This window comes from Coregonus clupeaformis, chromosome 29 (genome assembly GCF_020615455.1).
Source record: "Coregonus clupeaformis isolate EN_2021a chromosome 29, ASM2061545v1, whole genome shotgun sequence".
Classification (NCBI taxonomy): domain Eukaryota; kingdom Metazoa; phylum Chordata; class Actinopteri; order Salmoniformes; family Salmonidae; genus Coregonus; species Coregonus clupeaformis.
The window spans coordinates 30,282,541-30,299,729 of NC_059220.1; the positions used below are offsets into that span (position 1 = coordinate 30,282,541).

General features: G+C 42.6%; 1 protein-coding gene across 2 annotated transcripts in view; it reads left to right on the forward strand.

The window, feature by feature from the left end:
* Positions 1–4,132: 4,132 nt before the first annotated feature.
* The window catches only part of LOC121545025 (connector enhancer of kinase suppressor of ras 3), an 81,392-nt gene continuing 68,335 nt past the window's right edge, over positions 4,133–17,189 (forward strand). The window contains exon 1 of one of the 2 annotated variants that reach the window (XM_041855355.2): positions 4,133–4,493. In XM_041855355.2, coding sequence (XP_041711289.2) covers positions 4,433–4,493 — 61 coding nt within the window. In that variant the 5' untranslated portion in view covers positions 4,133–4,432. The remainder of the gene's footprint in view (positions 4,494–17,189) is intronic. The other variant, XM_041855354.2, reaches the window with a different exon arrangement.

Genomic DNA, 17,189 nt, shown 5'->3' on the forward strand with positions numbered 1-17,189 from the left:
TTGGGTGAATTTTGGCCCATTCCTCCTGACAGAGCTGGTGTAACTGAGTCAGGTTTGTAGGCCTCCTTGCTCGCACACGCTTTTTCAGTTCTGCCCACACATTTTCTATAGGATTGAGGTCAGGGCTTTGTGATGGCCACTCCAATACCTTGACTTTGTTGTCCTTAAGCCATTTTGCCACAAATTTTGGAAGTATGCTTGGGGTCATTGTCCATTTGGAAGACCCATTTGCGACCAAGCTTTATCTTCCTGACTGATGTCTTGAGATGTTGCTTCAATATATCCACATAATTTTCCTTCCTCATGATGCCATCTATTTTGTGAAGTGCACCAGACCCTCCTGCAGCAAGCACCCCCACAGCATGATGCTGCCACACCCATGCTTCACGGTTGGGATGGTGTTCTTCGGCTTGCAAGCAACCCCCTTTTTCCTCCAAACATAACGATGGTCATTATGGCCAAACAGTTCCATTTTTGTTTCATCAGACCAGAGGACATTTCTCCAAAAAGTACGATATTTGTCCCCTTGTGCAGTTGCAAACCGTAGTCTGGCTTTTTTATGGCAGTTTTGGAGCAGTGGCTTCTTCCTTGCTGAGCGGCCTTTCAGGTTATGTCGATATAGGACACGTTTTACTGTGGATATAGATACTTTTGTACCTGTTTCCTCCAGCATGTTCACAAGGTCCTTTGCTGTTGTTCTGGGATTGATTTGCACTTTTCACACCAAAGTACGTTCTTCTATAGGAGACAGAACGCGTCTCCTTCCTGAGCGGTATGACGCTGCGTGGTCCCATGGAATTTATACTTGCGTACTATTGTTTGTACAGATGAAGGTGGTACCTTCAGGCGTTTGGAGATTGCTCCCAAGGATGACCAGACTTGTGGAGGTCTACAATTTTTTTTCTGAGGTCTTGGCTGATTTATTTTGATTTTCCCATGATGTCAAGCAAAGAGGCACTGAGTTTGAAGGTAGGCCTTGAAATACATCAACAGGTACACCTCCAATTGACTCAAATGATGTCAATTAGCCTATCAGAAGCTTCTAAAGCCATGACATCATTTCTGGCATTTCCAAGCTGTTTAAAGACACAGTCAACTTAGTGTATGTAAACATCTGACCCACTGGAATTGTGATACAGTTCTAAGTGAAATAATCTGTCAATTGTTTGAAAAATTACTTGTGTCATGCACAAAGTAGATGTCCTAACCGACTTGCCAAAACTATAGTTTGTTAACAAGAAACTTGTGGAGTGGTTGAAAAACAAGTTTTAATGACTCCAACCTAAGTCTATGTAAACTTCCAACTTCAACTGTATATGGACTAAGATCCAGTAGAATATTATAGAATACAGCATATACATATGAGATGAGTGGTGCAAGATATGTAAACATTATTAAAGTGACTAGTGTTCCATTTCTTAAAGTGGCCAGTGATTTCAATAGGCAGCAGCAGCCTCTAATGTGCTAGTGATGGCTATTTAACAGTCTGATGGCCTTGAGATAGAAACTGTTTTTCATTCTCTCGGTCCCAGCTTTGATGCACCTGTACTGACCTCGCCTTCTGGATGATAGTGGAGTGAACAGGCAGTGCTTGGGTGGTTGATGTCCTTGATGATCTTTTTGGCCTTCCTGTGACATCGGGTGCTGTAAATGTCCTGGAGGGCGGGTAGTTTGCCCCCGGTAATGCGTTCGGCAGACCGCACCACCCTCTGCAGAGCCCTGCGGTTGCGGGCGGTGCAGTTGCCGTACCAGGCGGTGATACAGCCCGACAGGATGCTCTCAATTGTGCATTTGTAAAGGTTGGTGAGGGTTTTAGGTGCCAAGCCAAATTTCTTCAGCCTCCTGAGGTTGAAGAGGCTTTGTTGCGCCTTCTTCACCACACTGTCTGCGTGGGTGGACCATTTCAGTTTGTCAGTGATGTGTACGTCAAGGAACTTAAAGCTTTCCACCTTCTCCACTGCGGTCCCGTCGATGTGGATAGGGGGGTGCACCCTCTGCTGTTTCCTGAAGTCAACGATCATCCCCTTTGTTTTGTTGACGTTGAGTGAGAGGTTATTTTCCTGGCACCACACTCCCAGAGCCCTCACCTCCTCCCTGTAGGCTGTTACGTCATTGTTGGTAATCAAGCCTACTACTGTTGTGTCGTCTGCAAACTTGATGATTGAGTTGGAGGCGTGCTTGCCCAACGCAGTCATGGGGGAACAGGGAGTACAGGAGGGGGCTGAGCACGCACCCTTGTGGGGCCCCAGTGTTGAGGATCAGCGAAGTGGAGATGTTTTTTTCCAGTTGCACAGGGCGGGGTTCAGACCCAGGGCCTCGAGCTTAATGATGCAGAGTAGTAGCTCACCAACAGAGCGCAGCCGTGAGTCGCAACCAATGATAGGCCTGATAAGAATGAATCTGATCAAAGTGTAGGCACAACCTAAAAAAAAGGCATTGTTGGTTAAGGGCTTGTAAGTAAGCATTTCACTGTAAGGTCTACACCTGTCGTATTAGGCGCATGTGACAAATAACATTTGATTTGATGTATAATGTTTTCAGGGATACAGCTAATTCAACCTAGCTTCCTTTTCCGCTGAAAACCGATGTGGGAACTCCACTCAGGCGTTTTCTATTAGCCTGCTAGTTAGGTTAAAGTGTTGGCTACAAAGGCTCCATTTACACAGGCAACCTAACCTATTTCTTTCCACTAATTGGTCTTTAGACCAATCACATCAGATCTTTTCACATCAGATCTTTTCAGAGTTGATCTGACTGGTCAAAAGACCAATTCGTGAAAGAAATAACAGAATTGGGATGCATCCAAAAAGTTATGTGGTGTGATGAAACAGTTTATAATATTTATCTTGTTAAAAAATATATAGGCTACATCACCCATAATATTTGAATCTGCAGAGACAGAAACACACTGTAAAGAAAATTCAAGAACGTTATTATTTCTAATGTATTATAGCATAGGACTGCTACTGTCTGTGGGCTTGTTCAACATTGCAGGCGACTGCCAACTTACTGATCTACAAATGACCTTGCACCATAAATAACTACTCATTATTATTTGATATCTGTCTCGAACGTGGCCCTTGCCAACATTAGGCTGGGGCGAAACGTGAGCTAGCTAGCTTGCGAGTTAGCGAAACTGTGTTCTAGCTTGATAGCTACAGGGCCCTCCTGTAGCTCCGTTGGTAGAGCATGGCGCTTGCAACGCCAGGGTTGTGGGTTCGTTTCCCACGGGGAGCCAGTATGAAAAATGTATGCACTCACTAACTGTAAGTCGCTCTGGATAAGAGCGTCTGCTAAATGACTAAAATGTAAATAGTTAGCTAGCACATGGGGCGAAACGTGAGCTAGCTAGCTTGCGAGTTAGCGAAACTGTGTTCTAGCTTGATAGTTACAGGGCAGCTCCGTTGGTAGAGCATGGCGCTTGCAACGCCAGGGTTGTGGGTTCGTTTCGCACGGGGGGCCAGTATGAAAAATGTATGCACTCACTAACTGTAAGTCGCTCTGGATAAGAGCGTCTGCTAAATGGCTAAAATGTAAATAGTTAGCTAGCACACGGTGTCGCCCCCGCATGCTGTGTACCGGAGAACACCGTGCCCGACAGACGGGGGCGAAGGACACCGTCTACGGGTCGACCCCGCCACAACAGCAGACGGGAGGCTAGGGCGACACAACGTGTGCTAGCTAACTAGCTTGCTAGTGTCGCTCCCGCCTGCTGTGTACCGGAGAAAACAGTGCCCGACAGGCGGAGCGAAGGCCACCGTCAGCTTACCGCTAGCACAGACAGGAGACACCTTATGCTAGCTAGCTTGCTAATTACCCGAGTCCTCCTTATGACTAGCTGGCTAAGCTAGCACAGTGTCCTGCACTCCCGCCTGCCAAACTGCCATCTTTAACAGAACTGCAGAAAAACAGTACCCAACAAGTTGGTGCGAAGGACACTGTGTACGGTTAGCAAGCTACTGTTGTCACCTCTTCTGTGAGGTTTAGCTATCACCGGCTGGCATCCAACATTATTGTGCATTAACGCCACCTACTGTTCTGGAGCGCCCCCGCCTGTCCTGCAGGAACGTCCCGAATTGCTGTTGCTGGCCACAATTGCACCCTTCTCACATGATTTGTGACGGTGTTGATTGCTCCGCCCCGTTCGGTAGTTTTAGCTGAGCAGAAACTGTGCAACTTGATCTCAAGCCCAGTGAAAAACCATGGTGGGGGGTTTCACTCCTGCATCCAACCATGCGTTTGAAAGAGTTCCCAGTCACTGAGTGCGCGGAGAATACGAGCTAGAGTATCACAGAGAGACAGCTGCTATACAGAGAAGATCAAGACGCAATGGGAGTTTTATAATATATTAATAAAGTGACAATCGTAGGCTACCGAAAGCAGTGTTTTATAGTGTCGTTTTCTAATTGTTGTTTTAGTTTGTTTGTTTGAGATGCAAGCAATGGATCCAATAACGAAGTGGACACCAAAGCAAGTTGTCGACTGGATGAAAGGTATGTTTGGATCACTTTCACAACAATTGTCCATGTTAACCCCTATATGAAACTTGAGAAACTAGTACTCAATACGCCGATCCCAGCAACGTGCTTTTTGTTTATTTAGAGTTTCGTTGAAACTGCGCCTATGTGTAGCCGCCGCCGCAAACTGTCGTCCCTGTTAACTTGTTGCACATAGAACAAAGGGAATAATATGCATATTATATATAGATATTCTTATATAGTAAATTACTAATGTTTTGAAGTTTGATTCAAAAGATATTACAAGTAACAGCTGTGTGATCTTTGACAGACACTCAGAATGATTGTGACACACGTGCAACAATGTTTCCAGCCAAATTGCAACATTGTTGCATTGTTTGAGAAGCGCGCAGTATTACCACTTGCACTGTTCTTTGAGAAGTCCACTTCAGACCGCGATACATTTTGGCATCTGACTGGCAATAAGAGTAATAACCAAAAACAGTGCAGTCATATGTAGATTAACAATTTAGTAAGCACTTTTTTTTTTTTGAGGCACAATTGAGTTGAAGATTAATAAACTGAATGAATTTGATCATAATTGTCTCCATCTCTATCAGCTAGTTATCTGACAAAATGATTGTAACACTGGACTCAACTCAAAACTATTTTCCTGTGATATCTGGGTTAAACAAACAGCACAGCTAGCACAATGCTGTATTGGAACACCTAGCTCTCGAAAACCCTTCTCCATATGTAGTTTTCAGCCCTTACATTCGCCCACTGTTGGCTCCACGTAAACTACAATTCAGACGCAGTGTTTTAACGTTTAGAAACGTCAGTAGTCATCACTTTAAAACCGGCTTTCGAAACATGCTGATTTGCCCCTCATATTTAATATCAGCAAGAAATAATCTTTCAAATAAAAAATATACACTTACTGTAGCAGTTTTGCACAGATCCACAAGCTGTGTGTGCATCCAGTTGTCAAACTACACTTCCTCCCAAGTTAGGTTTACACACAGGTGTTCTTGGCAAGCTAGATAGCTAATTACCACAGGTGGCATCCTACGTCTTCTGTCTGTCTTCCATGAACAAGGGATATAACATGCAGATGTGGCTACGTGGGAACACTAACCCTAATAAAGGTGTCGTAATTTAACTTTTTATATATATATATATATATATGAAAGTTAAGTTCCTTGTGTTTCCAAAACCTTACCTCAAGCAATGCGTTTTAACGTTCAGAGGAGCGTCGGGGATCTTAACAAAACCCACCTGCCCAGAAGATACTATCATCAATAGGCGCTAAAGCAGTTAGCATCTATAAATGGGGTATGGAACACCCAGCAGGTTCTTGCTCTGACACTTCAACCTAAAATGCTGGTTATGGAAATGTATGACATCACCAAAGTACTATTTTCTTTGAACTACCTGAACCCTGTCACAACGTTGGCATGTAAAGTGACTGTCTGCTACTGGTAATGAAGTATCAACAGTCACAGATACACAGCTACAGTCCACTTTTGCTTCAAGAGATGTCATGTGAAGTATATGAAACATTTTAGGAGGATAGAAGTGCCTCTTGTGCTCCCCCTTATCAAAAATCTGAAGGATCAAAAGGTGTTTCAACTTCCAAGTACATTATGTCAACATGACCCAAGGCCATCTGCCAGTGAATTATCTCAACCTGGTCTCAGAGCATTTCGTATTATTATGTACGTAAATCTGAAAACTCCTTCAGTATGATATGTTACGTTTCATATGGTATGTATTGATTTGTGGCTGTCCATCACCCATTTCGTATGATATGTTACGAATTTGCAAAACGTATGATATGTTACGAATTCTAGCTAGGTGGCTAACGTTAACTAGCGCGTTAACATTAGCTAGGCTAGCGGTTAGGGTTAAGTTTAGGAGTTGGGTTAGCTAAAAGGGTTAAGCTTAGGGTTAGGTGAAGGGTTTGTCTTTGTATTTATTAGGGATCCCCATTAGCTGCTGCCAAGGCAGCAGCTACTCTTCCTGGGTCCAAACATATTAAAGCACTTACATTACATATAAAACAAAATATTAAACAGTACATCATATGACATTATTACACCACTACCTGTCGACAATATAAAAGGTTTAATACCACCATACAACAATATCACAATGTGTTCGTATGCATGTGTCTATACCCTTGTGTGTGTCTCTTCACAGTCCCCGTTGTTCCATAAGGTGTATTTTTACCCGTTTTAAAAATCTGATTCTACTGCTTGCATCAGTTACCTGATGTGGAACAGAGTTCCGTGTAGTCATGGCTCTATGCAGTACTTTGTGCCTCCCGTAGTCTGTTCTGGACTTGGTGACTGTGAAGAGACCTCTGGTGGCATGTCTTGTGGGGTATGCGTGGGTTTCCGAGCTGTGTGATAGTAGTTTAAACAGACAGCTTGGTACATTCAGCTTGTCAACACCTCTTACAAAAACAAGCAGTGATGAAGTCAATCTCTCTTCCACTCTGAGCCAGGAGAGACTGACATGCATGTCATTAATGTTAGCTCTCCGTGTACTTTTAAGGGCCAGCCATGCTTCCCTGTTCTGAGCCATCTGCAATTTTCCCAAGTCCCTCTTTGTGGCACCTGACCACACTACTGAACAGTAGTCTAGGTGCGACAAAACTAGGGCCTGTAGGACCTGCCTTGTTGATAGTGTTGTTAAGAAGGCAGAGCAGCGCTTAATTATGGACATACTTCTCCCCATTTTAGCTACTGTTGTATCAGTATGCTTTGACCATGACAGTTTACAATCCAGGGTTACTCCAAGCAGTTTAGTCTCCTCAACTTGTCAATTTCCACATTATTCATTACGAGATGTAGTTGAGGTTTAGGGTTTAGTGAATGATTTGACCCAAATACAATGCTTTTAGTTTTGGAAATATTCAGGACTAACTTATTCCTTGCCACCCATTCCGAAACTAACTGCAACTCTTGGTTAAGTGTTGCAGTTATTTCAGTTGCTGTAGTAGCTGACATGTATAGTGTTGAGTCATCCGCATACATAGACACACTGGCTTTACTCAAAGCCAGTAGCATGTCGTTAGTAAAGATGGAAAAAAGCAAGGGGCCTAGACAGCTGCCCTGGGGAATTCCTGATTCTACCTGGATTATGTTTGAGAGGCTTCCATTAAAGAACACCCTCTTTTCTGTTAAACAAGTAACTCTTTATCCACATTAGCTAAAAGGGCTAGGGTTATGTGGAAGGGTTAGCTAACATGCTAAGTAGTTGCAAAGTAGTAAGTAGTTGAAAAGTTGCTCAAATGCTAATGTTGTCCGTGATGAGATTTGAACTCATAACCTTTGGATTGCTAGATGTTCGCGTTATACGCCCAACCAACCCCACTCCTTTCCTTTTTGCCTTAAGTAACCTTCTGTCCTATGTAACCATACCAAACATAGCATAAATGGTGTGTGTTGGAGTTACGTACAGAATAATAATACGAAATGCTCTGAGACCAGGTTGAGTATCTGTATGTCAAGAGAAAATTAACATCTGATATATCCTCAAAGATCTTTGAAGAACCTTAGGGTTCATGGCACTGAAAATGGCCCCCAAAAGGTTATTCCAAGAACCCCATAGGAGGTGGGGTTCATCAAGGAACCTCTTAGTTGGTGGGGGTTCTTCCAGGAACCTAACTGCCCAACTGAATCATTTGGATTTGAATTTGAAAAGACAGCAGGTACATGCACTTAACTGACAAATGTAAAGATCTCCTCAATTTAAGGTAAGGTTTGTCCCTTGTATGATCTACATTGATATTGTTTTATGATGATACCATCTATCTTTTCATATTTGTGCAAATCTTTCTAAAACAGAAAATGGACACAATTCAATGGATATCAATCAACAAAGAGGTAAGAATATGTAGGTTATAAGAATATGTTGAAGGCTAGCTGTATTGGGTGCAGATGACTGAACTGCTCACTTTTTGTGTCTGCAGGTATACAGAGGTATACAAAGGTATGTCAATTGGTATTGGTATGTTATGCAGATCAGATTTACCATCCTCCTCCCTTACCTCTTCAATGAATATCCCATAGGCCTCTACATTATGGACATGATATGTGTATGAAAACCATTATCAAAACAGTTTTTTACATTCACCACAAAAACCAAGGTATGAATACTGTCATGTGCATGTTTTGTTAATCATCTGTATAATTAAATTTTTTGGGATTCACAGACTTCACCCTCCCTAAACCTCTGATGAATATAACAGGAAACCTGTTCGATCACCATGCACTGCAAAATCATTCTGGCTATGGATACGGAGAACATCAATACATTAACATCAGCACGCCAGAGGATATACCCATTGGACTTGGGGCTCTGCTGGGAGTTTACCTCATATTTTGATTTTGTTATTCTGCTTTGCCACTAAAATAATAATAAACACTGAGAACTAAAATATTGTGTTATTGTTGTTATTGTTATATGTATTAATAATAATAACAGGGGAAGGGTGTAGTTCAAAAAATTTACCCAAAAGGTTATTTTAAAAGGTTCTTCGAGGATCCATTAAAAGGGGTTATTCTAAGAACATAGGGGTTCCCCCACAGTTTCAATTTGAAGAACCCCTAAAGGATACTCCAGGAACATTTTCTATTTAGAGTGTAGGGCTTTGATTTTTTTCAGAGTAAAGTTATTTGATAGTTCCTACTTCTTTCATTGCCCTGAACTGAAAATCCACAGCCGCCCACTCTTCAGTAGTTGCTGAATGAAGCAAACCTGGTGTGTAGGCCTCCTAGTGTTCCTGTTCAGTGCCAGTGTGTAGATGTGCTAAAGGGATTGTGGGGGGTTACTCTGTGCGCCAAGGGAATATAGCCAGTTCAGTGGATGGAGGGCAGATTAGCGCAGTAGACAGGCCCTGCTCGTTGGTCTTCTCCCTGGCTATCTGACTCAGCAGTTATCCACTGGAGGATCTTACCACTGGATTTTTAGAGGGCTCTGTTCAGTGGACAGCCAATGAACAGCCGCTGTGCCTAAAATGACAACAGGCTGTTTGTACCTAACATGCGGTATAAACTTAGCAAACACCAGTAATGCCTGTGCTAATCGCCCTAAGGTTGTTTTCTTCAGAGGGATCATGGTTACTTTAGTGTGTTATGGGTCAACAGACGTTTGTTGACTTCATTGTTTGAAGCTGATTAGTAGTGGTCCATGAATGTATATTGTGACTGAAAGGCTAATTACATTTCTCAATTTAACATTGCTTTTGACTGGATGTCCTGCGGCACCATTCTCACCAGATCATCAAGCTGTCTGTAGTAGGCTATCATTAAAAGGATTAAAGGATTACATTTTATTTTTATCGGCAATTGCACACAAGGTCCAACTGAAACTTGACTTCCTCTTTTAACCATCTCATATAGCGCAAACTAATAAAGCAACACCTCACGGCACAACGCCTTTCCCTCATGTGACCTACTTTTTGTGTGTATGTACTGACATGTATGTGTAACTGATAGATGTAAACGCACACTACATATTAATGAATGTAAATAATTTGTTGTTGTGTCAGACCCCAGTATTACTAGCTGTCGCCGTTGGCATCGGCTAATGGGGATCCTAATCAAATCAAACCCCTCTGAATTGGAGAGGTGAGGGGGCTGCTGTTGTGGAGGGTTAACTGCCTTGCTCATGACAGATTTTTCAACTTGTCGGTTCAGGGATTCAAACTGGCAACTTTTCGGTTACTGGCCCAAAGCTCTAACCACTAGGCCACCTGCCGCCATTCACCATACTACCTTATGCACTAATATTGTGAAATTCACTTTATAAAGTTTGAATTTAAATTACAATTTTCCTTTGCAATTGTACCCAACAGACACAAGCGCACAGAAACATGTAGGACCACACCAGGTTTAGAAGTTGATGGCAGACTCATTTTCCATATATAGTCTTGAATCCATGACTAATACCCAGACTGAGGAGAGCTAGTACTATTCTGAGAATGTTTAGTTCAAAATTCAGCTGAGTAGCTTCACACTTTCAACTCACTTAATTTTTTTTCTCCCTACTTGTCCTCCTACTTACTTGGGAAAGTCTGCCAAGTTTGCTCAGGCATTCCAAATATGCAAATTTACACAACTACTGTTCAAGTTGGTGAGTAAGAAGAGGCATTCATAGTAATGTGAGTTTTGCCACAAACTGTCTGCTGACTAATTTTAAGATGAATATCAGCAGTATAGTGTTACAGTAACGGTATGTTCCAAGGTTTTCAATATTTGACAACTAAATACTCCAATCACAACTGCTCTTGCATGCAGACTGTTGTAATTGGTGTGAGAAATGTAGCGACAGGTTTAATTTTAAGCAATGGGCCACGATTAGCAAGTGGATGATCTAGTGGCCTAAATATGTCCCAATGAGGTAACAGGATGGAAGTGTAAAAAGGAAAGAGTGTGCATTGACATGCCCAATTTGGTGAATAGCATGTGTGGACAGGATTGTGCATACAGTAAGAGTCGCGAGAAGATGTTTGGGGGTGGGGGGTGCTGCAATTATTATTATTTAAAAAAATTCAGGGCTATGTATGCTGTGCACTCTCATGCTCATTGCCCAGTGGTGTTGCTTCTGAAGCATGTCCGAGGCCATCTCATGATCCTTATCAGGCAATAATGGGGTCGCAGCACAGAGTTTACCCTTATTAAGCCTTGCGCCTCTCTCTACTACACATGAGAATGCCCTTCTCTCTCCTCCGTACGCTGGTACATGTTTGAACAGTCCTCACAATGAAGGCTTTATTAATCCCCTATGATAACCTGCATCGACTGTGTGTACAACCAGCAGAGAGGCAGGTGTTTATGTCATCTGAACTGGGCTTAGCACCACAGGACTCCCCTCCACCCTACCAGTGTCCTGTTCATAGAAGTAAAGAGGCATGTTTTTCCATGGAAATCATTAAGTTAAAACCGTGTCCTTTGTCACTAACCAATTTCCAGTCATCCTGTCATTCTCTCTTTAGAGCTGACCTATTGATCTAGAGATATCTGTGTGACTTCCTAGTGAGAAGGGTTTTAGACTTCAGGGAAGCTGTGTAAGAGGATTTTCCCCGGGGGACAGGGACCTGAAAGTGACGACGGTGGTTTTGCCCTGCCTGTCCCGTTTCTCACAGGCCCATGTGTTAACCTGATTGGTAAGAGCTCACCATATGAGGACTTCTCAATAAGTAATCAATAGTTAATATTTCTCCATTGTGCAACAGTATTGGATTGAGTGAGTTGGTGGTTAGGCCAAGAATTTAATGATTATTAGAATGTACACGATATTGTCTGAGGTTCATAAAGGGTTGCAAACTGTAAAACAGAATCCGTTGACATTTGCATGAACCACCAACGTTCATTTTATGATACTCTGGAAACTGGGCAGCGGCAGTTTGCTTTTCATATGGATCGCAAATCTCCCAGATCATCTGAGCTTAGCAGCGCTGCTAGAGGTTTGGCCCCAGTCTGCCCTGAAGAGTATTGGCCTCTGAAACACACAGAGCTTAACACTGTGGGACTGGAAATAACCGCATCCTGAGGTGGCACTGCACAGGACACACACTGGTCACTGCAGCCATAGTGGCTGACTGCCCATGCAGAGAGCTGTGTGTGTGCACGCTTTAGAGGGAGAGATGGTGTACCTCAACTTCGGAATCATTTGAGTGATATTCCTGGACTAAACATAGTATTGTAAACATAACCGAAATGGTTGGTATTTATTTTGACCTCAGCATAGAACGTCTGTTAATTATGTGTTTGTGTATACACCAGTGACAAATAGGCCTGTTGTTAGATAAGGGCAGGAAGTGCACACTACGGTGGTGTTGATAGTATTATGGAGTCAGCCACTGGATATGATAGGAATGTGTTGGGCTGGCTTTCTGCTACTGAACCAAACTACTGGCTCAGTGAATCCGCAGTGAAAACACGCATGAATGTCCTTTTATGCACTTGCCCTACCAGTTGCTTCTAGAGGATTTACATGCCTGAGCCAGAATGACTGCTCAGCCTCTCTCGGTAAAGAACTCACTGCACATACACATACAAGTCCAAGTCCTCTCACGCCTCCTCATACATTGTTCGCTCATTTATCCTAGGCGCTCTCATGCTACAACAAAATTAACGTATGTTGTACCGGGTATTGAGCAATATTTTGTGGTTCTCAAGAAGTCCTAAATGGTCATATACATACTGTATGAAATGTGAGACCGCATGTAAAGAACATGTCTAGGCAAGTCTACATTCTACCAACCACAGGCAATCCCAAGAGATTGCATTCCTCAGGTTGGCTATCCCATTGTTGACATTAACACATGTAATGTCTAGGGCAGACCCCGTTTAGTCGACTGGTCGATTGTTTGGTCGATAGGCTGTTAGTCGACCAAGATTTCTTTAGTCAAGCAGTAGCAAATATATATATATATATATATATTTATATACTGTATATCATGGTGTACAAGACCTGTCTGATTGGCTCCTGTCTGAGTGGACTAATCCATTGTGAAGGCCGTGGGGATGGCACAGTCCATCACTCTAAGACGTGCTACTGAAATTGGATATGGTAATATTACATAAGAACGATGGTGCAACACTAATCAAATTTATATTATATTATAACAAATGCACTTTCTTCCGCGTTGGATAGTGGTCGCTGTCCGCGGTTCAGAAATGCATCGGTGCGCTGTTGAATTGGCACCTTTTCCTAGGCCATGTTGCTATGTGCATAATAGCAAAGTTAACCAGCATATTGGTGTTGAGAAGAATGTGGCGGAGGCAGCAGTAGAATGAGGAGACGAGAAAACAGCCCTTGCCTTATTGTCTAAGAAAAGTGAGGAGAGAGGAAACCCCAACTTAATTAGGTCTATAATCAATAGCCTAACTGTTAAATGTGCCTGGCTTTATAAATCATCCATATATATTTACAGAAATAAGACAGATCCTGCTTCTGTTGCCTGTTTGAGTGTTTGTTTAATAGCCTACTGATTCCTTGAGCACCAAGCCTCGCGCAACGACATGTCAAGTAAACAATTTCACAAATTCAGCTGTTTTAATTTTTTGCTTTGCTGTAATAAAGGCGTTACCCCCCCCCCCATTAGAACAGCCTCTCTGCTATTATTTATAATTGATTTAGTGTTTACACTGTTCCAAATTGTCAGAAAAATAATTTTCTTCTTGATCTTATTATTATTATTATAATTCTATTAATAAGTAATGTCATTATCATTAGTAGGCTTAGTATAGCAGCCTTGTATAACCTAGGCCTAAGAGCGCATCCTGTTTAGTCTTAATATCGTAATTTAGGCCCATTGGTCACGTGCATGTGATGCATACAGTGGGGAAAAAAAGTATTTAGTCAGCCACCAATTGTGCAAGTTCTCCCACTTAAAAAGATGAGAGGGGCCTGTAATTTTCATCATAGGTACACGTCAACTATGACAGACAAAATGAGAAAAGAAAATCCAGAAAATCACATTGTAGGATTTTTAATGAATTTATTTACAAATTATGGTGGAAAATAAGTATTTGGTCAATAACAAAAGTTTCTCAATACTTTGTTATATACCCTTTGTTGGCAATGACACAGGTCAAACGTTTTCTGTAAGTCTTCACAAGGTTTTCACACACTGTTGCTGGTATTTTGGCCCATTCCTCCATGCAGATCTCCTCTTGAGCAGTGATGTTTTGGGGCTGTCGCTGGGCAACACGGACTTTCAACTCCCCTCCAAAGATTTTCTATGGGGTTGATTTCTGGAGACTGGCTAGGTCACTCCAGGACCTTGAAATGCTTCTTACGAAGCCACTCCTTCGTTGCCCGGGCGGTGTGTTTGGGATCATTGTCATGCTGAAAGACCCAGCCACGTTTCATCTTCAATGCCCTTGCTGATGGAAGGAGGTTTTCACTCAAAATCTCATGATACATGGCCCCATTCATTCTTTCCTTTACACGGATCAGTCGTCCTAGTCCCTTTGCAGAAAAACAGCCCCAAAGCTTGATGTTTCCACCCCCATGCTTCACAGTAGGTATGGTGTTCTTTGGATGCAACTCAGCATTCTTTGTCCTCCAAACACGACGAGTTGAGTTTTTACCAAAAGTTCTATTTTGGTTTCATCTGACCATATGACATTCTCCCAATCCTCTTCTGGATCATCCAAATGCACTCTAGCAAACTTCAGACGGGCCTGGACATGTACTGGCTTAAGCAGGGGACACGTCTTGCACTGCAGGATTTGAGTCCCTGGCGGCGTAGTGTGTTACTGATGGTAGGCTTTGTTACTTTGGTCCCAGCTCTCTGCAGGTCATTCACTAGGTCCCCCCGTGTGGTTCTGGGATTTTTGCTCACCGTTCTTGTGATCATTTTGACCCACGGGGTGAGATCTTTGCGTGGAGCCCCAGATCGAGGGAGATTATCAGTGGTCTTGTATGTCTTCCATTTCCTAATAATTGCTCCCACAGTTGATTTCTTCAAACCAAGCTGCTTACCTATTGCAGATTCAGTCTTCCCAGCCTGGTGCAGGTCTACAATTTTGTTTCTGGTGTCCTTTGACAGCTCTTTGGTCTTGGCCATAGTGGAGTTTGGAGTATGACTGTTTGAGGTTGTGGACAGGTGTCTTTTATACTGATAACAAGTTCAAACAGGTGCTATTAATACAGGTAACGAGTGGAGGACAGAGGAGCCTCTTAAAGAAGAAGTTACAGGTCTGTGAGAGCCAGAAATCTTGCTTGTTTGTAGGTGACCAAATACTTATTTTCCACCATAATTTGCAAATAAATTCATTAAAATCCTACAATGTGATTTTCTGGATTTTTTTTCTCAATTTGTCTGTCATAGTTGACGTGTACATATGATGAAAATTACAGGCCTCTCTCATCTTTTTAAGTGGGAGAACTTGCACAATTGGTGGCTGACTAAATACTTTTTTTCCCCACTGTACATGTTTCACGTAAAGAGAGCAAGGGTTGAGAGAATAGGAAATGTTTTTCCTAAACAAATGAGGGATTTTGGTAACAGAACTTTTCAGTCAGAAATGGCTGTAATTATGTTGCAGCTTCAGCAACACGGACAGCGCGATAAACACTGTGGTGATCACTGCAGCAAGGAGGAGAGAGAGAATGAGTGCTAGTCACACTGTCACTAGCTGTCTTTTAACACAGCGCAGTCCAATCAAATCAATTGCTGGTCGGACTCCCTCTAGTCATTTGTGTGTCTTAATTATTTAACAGTGTGCTTAAAGCATCAGACAAGCTCAGTGAATATAGTTGATGTGATTAAAACACATAGGATGTGTCTATAGATGGAAAAATACATGTTTTAAAATTTCACCCAATCGATTGGTCGAAAGAACCAACGACTCTTGGTCGACCAAGATTTTATTTAGTCGGGGACAGCTCTAGTAATGTCTGCCTTTGTAGTTTAGCTTATGATGTATTAGCACTCAGACAACTGATATCTCCTGTCTCAAGGAGAATATTGCCATTTCAGTGGTCCAACACAATCCTATAACTAGGATTGGTGTGTGCTTCTTTTCATTCAGAATGTGCTTCTTTCCATCCATTCAGGTCTGTCAATGTACTGTATGTGTTGGCAAGCATCCATATCTAGCTAGAGGTGTTTACACACTGTAACTGCCTTTTTAGATCAGCCACCTCTTGTTGACTCCCTACATTAAAGTGTTCTGATGTACAAAGCAGCTGTGATGGACCCGCTTTCTTTTTCCACATTCCTCTAGCAGTTATTTGAGTCCCTGGGCTCCCTGGTGTGGCTCTTCTTACTGTGGCCCTTACGGCCATGGCAGGCAGGGGGGTGAGAGAATGGATGAGGGAGGTTTGGGGGGCTTCAACCAGGATATGAAAAACACCTGGTGGACCCCTGGGAAAGCCCACTGTCTTTTGGTTAATTACAAGTCAACTGTGTGTGTGTGTGTGTGTGTGTGTGTGTGTGTGGATTTTACAGTTTTATGACATATCACTAACTAGGGAAAGATGAGGCAACATGGATGTGCCACGCTTCTGTTTTCATTCAAATGTGATGGGACTGGGAGTCACCTTTGTTTTGTAGTTAGAGGGTTGTGAAAATTCCACAGAGAAATATTCAAAAACTTCCCAGTGAAGTCATACCTCTTAAGGGAAAAACTGACACATGCTTTAAAGGCTTTGTCTTTAGTTCCTTCCGCCATGGTTCCCCTTTACCCTCCAGGGACTTTCATGGAATGATGATCAACCTAGTGTTCCACCAATATCTAGGAAGAATTCGCTGACACATTTGCTTTTCCAGAGGTCTGCTTCTTCATATAGTAATTGTTAGTGCTGTGTCCTCTTCTGTGTGGGTATTTGCAGAGGTGCCGAATGGCCTGCTGTGTTCGATTATCTGATGAACTCAACTGCAAATATCAGGTCAAATTCATAATAATCCTCTCCCCAAACAGAAGAACTATGCCCTTGAATTTCAAACAACACACTTTTCCTTGTCAACCTACGCTGAATGGGCACTACAGAAGAATAGAGAGGTGTGTTTTTGAAAGGTCAAACCATAATGTTTAGCTACCCAGCAGCACCTGCATTTGTTTAAACAGGAAGGGTAGGGGTGAGGCCTGACTCAGACAAAGGGAGAATCTGAATTGGTTTTGCTCGACTAGTATCGCCTCTCTCCTCTCAACGCCTACTTTTGAAAAAGGTCAAAGGTAATCGAGGAGGGGAGGAAACGTGGAA